The sequence below is a fragment of the Miscanthus floridulus genome, chromosome 16, assembly GCF_019320115.1.
Source record: "Miscanthus floridulus cultivar M001 chromosome 16, ASM1932011v1, whole genome shotgun sequence".
NCBI classification, from domain to species: Eukaryota; Viridiplantae; Streptophyta; class Magnoliopsida; order Poales; family Poaceae; genus Miscanthus; species Miscanthus floridulus.
Genome location: NC_089595.1, coordinates 32415620 through 32419970, shown reverse-complemented (window position 1 = coordinate 32419970; position 4351 = coordinate 32415620). Strand labels below are relative to the sequence as shown.

The 4351-nt window shown below is 44.9% G+C and overlaps 1 protein-coding gene across 1 annotated transcript; it reads right to left on the bottom strand.

The window, feature by feature from the left end:
- Positions 1 to 659: 659 nt before the first annotated feature.
- LOC136513876 (uncharacterized) lies at positions 660 to 2141 on the bottom strand. Its single transcript, XM_066507852.1, has 3 exons — positions 1881 to 2141; positions 1649 to 1797; positions 660 to 1026 (listed from the first exon to the last, which is right to left on the bottom strand). The coding sequence occupies exons 1-3, from the start codon at positions 2128 to 2130 to the stop codon at positions 922 to 924; spliced, it is 504 nt and encodes a 167-aa protein (XP_066363949.1). The 5' UTR covers positions 2131 to 2141; the 3' UTR covers positions 660 to 921.
- Between the last annotated feature and the right edge of the window lie 2210 nt (positions 2142 to 4351).

Sequence of the window (4351 nt, the reverse complement as noted above, 5' to 3'; positions counted from 1 at the left end):
CTGGGGAACAGGTCTCTTCTCTTCATCAAAGTCTACAAAATTCTCCGTGGTCATATGCCTGTCCATCCTATTTTCAAATGGGTCTGGAAGTGCTCGTCGAAGCCTGGTCCTGCCGGGTCTGACTGCTCGTGCTCAGCCTCGTCCTCGCAGGTGGGCGGAGACAGACAGCTCTGGTCCTGTAGCTAACAGGTTCGACCGAACCATCCCATTTCGGGGTGATAAAGGGCATAAAGGGCCAACTACACGTGTTTATCTCTCCAAAACAACTGAAAATTACATTATAATGCATGTGGTGTCCAGCAGCTGATGAACTAAAGATTTATAATGGTACTCAACAAACACTACGAATAGTGTGTTAGTTAGCCAATTTCACCTAAGGCCCCGTTACCTTCACTGAAAAAACAAGTCGAAATACTATTCCGGCTGATTTATTATGAAAGAAAAATACTGTTTCGACTGAAAAAATAAGCTGAAAAATACGGATTATAAGACAAGCGAACAGGGCCTAAGAATGGTGTCCCGCAACAAAATTTGCCTAGATATAGCCCCCTTAACCGACCGCCACTCTCTTGGCCAAAGAGAGGAGGGATAAAAGAATAGATCGTGGATGGATAGATTGGATTTGTCTCCCTAACCCTTTGTTGTGATAAAGAGTCTCATGAGCCACATATATACCTTATTATACACTTTAACATATCCAAAATGCAATTTACTCCTTCAAGAAGGAGTACTGAAAACACATTTGGTAACAATTAATTATCTTTTTCGCGCTGTGTTACTCCTCCAACTTCCTCTGCATTCCCTTTCTGTGAACACAACCACAACTGCATAGACATACAGGGCACGAGACCCTGATAGACATGCATGCCTTCTTTGGAGTTGGGACCTACGAAAGTGCCGGCAGCTCTGTCAATTCGTCCATCAGTCCCGCGTTCCGGATTGGAAGATGAGGAAAGCCGTGAGGACGCCGACCACGGCGGTGAGCGCCAGCACCAGCGTCGGCAGCGGCGCGGTCAATCCAACATTCTGCGGCAGACAAAGATTAATTAGCCCGTTAATCAACCATGAGAATTTAGGGCTTGGTTTGATCCATTAACACTAAAAAAATAGCAGCTAAAATTGGAAGTAGTGAATCTAAAAAGACATGCTAATTATTAGTTAGAGGGCTGCTAACTATTAATTCTATTAGTAGGTTTAGAGTTGCACCTTCAACTCACTGTCTAACCACCTATTAGCAGATGAATTCAAATAGCCCCAGCTAAAAATTACTACCTCCGTCATGAAAAGAATGCAACTATAGATTATGTGCCACGAAAAATTGCTCATGTTTAATCAAGCTTTCAGTGAATAATATTCATATTTATGACTTTAAATTAATTTATTATGAAAATACATTTTTATAATTAATCCATGATATTTATTTGGTATTATAAAGATAGATACTTTTTTATTTATAATTAGTTAAATTTAAGTAGTGACACTGTACTGAAATTGTATTATAGGACGGAGGTAGTAGCCGCTATTACCTAGCTAATTTTTAACTGCCAATAGATCAAGCAGACCCTTAGAAATTAAGCTGCCAATGCCACGGATCAAAATTGTCCATTCTATCAGCCAAAGCAAAGCAAGAACGAAAGACAACCCACACCTGAAGCAAGCCTTTGCCAGTGGTCAGCTCCACAGTGACCGCCCCGACGAAGCCCAGCATCGCGCCGCGGCTCAGCCACACGTCCAGCCCGCCGCCGCCGCCCTTGCCTCCCTGCTCGCACCTCACGCTCAGGGACCTCACCCTCCCGGCTGCCGTACATGCGGAGAGGCCGTGGAAATCAGTAATAGGAGTACAAAAGATGGAAATCAATGCGGAGAGGCGGCTTCGATACCTCGAGCAGCTGGGCGTGCTGACGCCACGCACAGCCGGGGAACGCGGTTCCCTTCCCCTGCAGCTACAGGGGGAAGACGAAGACGCCAACAAACAAGCGCGGAGGACGAGAGGAGGGGATGAGCCGCCATGGATGGAGGCGGAGAGAGCAGACGGGAGAGCGCAAGCTTCTCGATTCTTATCCACGGTGGCTTGCGCGCGTGCCTTATCGTCTGCCATCCAATCCAATATGATGGGCTTTTGGATCTCATAATACGTACTGCGTGTCTGCGTCACAAGTGCACAAGGCCTGTTGGACCGCTTTTTCTCGCTCGGTCCTCATCCCGCCTCTGTTTCAGGTCCATCCGAACGCTCTTCTTGTAGACTTCTTCTCGGCACCTATCAATGAGGTCGCTCTTATTCTGGAACCCCGCGCCAGTTGCTGGACTTCATCTCAAACCACAACAGCAATACGATACTTTTTTTTTTGTTTAAGAGGACGGCAAAAGCTTCGCTGCGATTTCGATTAGATGAGTGCCCGCTTAGTTTTTTTTAATGAAAACTGGGATCGAAAATCGTACAACTCAATACAATACTCAGATAAGCTCACACGGATGACAGGCCAGTAATTATATGTTTAATACACGTGACTAGTTATTAATTATTAGTGAGGCTAAAAATTAGCCTAAATTAGTTATGACTAGCTAGCTAGTTGGCTGGCAACTAATTAGAGACTTGGCTAAGAAATTTGTCTCCCTATTAGCCCTCTTGTTTAGAGCTAATTTAAACTAAAATTAGCTAGCTAACGATTAACCCATGATATTCAAACATGTCTTTAAGTTAGACACTACTCATCCTACTTGTATAGTTTTAGGTCCTGTTTGGTTTCCCCCTTCTAAACTTTGGTCATTGGGTTTGGTTTGGGTGGCTAAAAGAGATTAAAAGAGGCTTTTTAGTCCCTTTTAGTTAAGATGTTTGGCTCCAAAGTGAATCCCTTCTAGCAACAATTTGGTGACTAGTTGGTTAAAGCCCATTTAATCCAATTTAGTCATAATATTTGGGTAAAAAGTCACTAAATGGGACTAGATTTAGCTGATTAAACTTTAGGAGAGGCTAACCAAACAAGCCCTTGGCCTTTAGGTAAGAGATCTAAGCTAAAGACTTAGAGCTTAGATCTCTTACCTAAAGCTAAGGGCATCTTTACACTAAAAATGGCTCGACCAGTCGTATCTGCAGCGCTACTGTTCATGAAGGTAAGGTAGCTTGAGCACTGACAGGACAACGCGTGGATCCGGCGAGAAGCCACCGCACTGAGAAGCCAGAGAGAGCCACCACGATGACCTATAAGCCAACACGAGGAGCTACAACGAAGGCATGACCGTTGCCCTGAGGAAGGATGACAGGTAGCACTGACATGACTAGTTGGCCAAGAGAAGCGTCGCATGAAGTCTGCCATAGAGGCTGCCCGTCGTCGGATCCAGCCGAAGCTGGCCAGCAGCAAGTAGATATGCCCAGCAGCAAGTAGATATGCAAGGTGGTAGGAAGGACAGGGCTAGGGAAGGGAGGTAGAAGGCCCAACCGCTAACTAGCCAACACCCACACCTCAGTCGCACCCGACCGCTGTAAGGTCCTAATAGTTAGAGGAGTGGTGAATAGCCTATTAAAAATTCTACAACAACACTTAACAATCCGGTTAGATAATTATGAGGCGAAGCCTAAGTGTTGCGCTAGCCTACTAAAAATGCAAGCCACCTACCACAATTCTAGTTTATATAGTTTCTATCCACACAATAGCTATGACACTAGACTAAGTTAATGTGCTCTCAAAAGCTAACTAAAGAGCCACACTAACCAAACTAACAAGCTCTCAAACTAGCTACACTAAAGAGCTTGACTAGGTTGCGGTAAAGTAAAGAGAGTGAGCAATTTGTTTATACCGCCATGTCGAGGAAGAAGCCAATCAATCACAAGAATGAATACCAATGAAGACCAATCACCTCGGAATCAAATGATGAACACAATGATTTTTTACCGAGGTTCACTTGCTTGCTGGCAAGTTACTCCTTGTTGTGGCGATTCACTCACTTGGAGGTTCACGCGCTAATTGGCATCACACGCCAAACCCTCGATAGGTTGCCGCACAACCAACACAAGATGAGGATCACACAAGCCACGAGCAATCCACTAGAGTACCTTTTGACTCTCCGCTGTGGAAAGGTCAAGAACCCCTCACAATCACCATGATCGGAGCCGGAGACAATCACCAACCTCCGCTCAACGATCCTCGCTGCTCCAAGCCATCTAGGTGGCGGTAACCACCAAGAGTAACAAGTGAATCCCACAGCAAAACACGAACACCAAGTGCCTCTAGATGCAAACACTCAAACAAAGCACTTGGATTCACTCCCAATCTCACAAAGATGTTGAATCAATGATAAAGATGAGTGGGAGGGCCTTGGCTAAGCTCATAAGGTTGTTATATCAATACAAATG

Excerpts from the sequence above, each read along its gene's own strand:
- LOC136513876 (XM_066507852.1), bottom strand. The coding sequence starts at position 2,130 with ATGAGATCCAAAAGCCCATCATATTGGATTGGATGGCAGACGATAAGG. Across the intron at positions 1,798-1,880 it reads AGCACGCCCAGCTGCTCGAG|CCGGGAGGGTGAGGTCCCTG; the intron begins GTATCGAAGCCG and ends CATGTACGGCAG. Across the intron at positions 1,027-1,648 it reads CTGGCAAAGGCTTGCTTCAG|AATGTTGGATTGACCGCGCC; the intron begins GTGTGGGTTGTC and ends TGTCTGCCGCAG.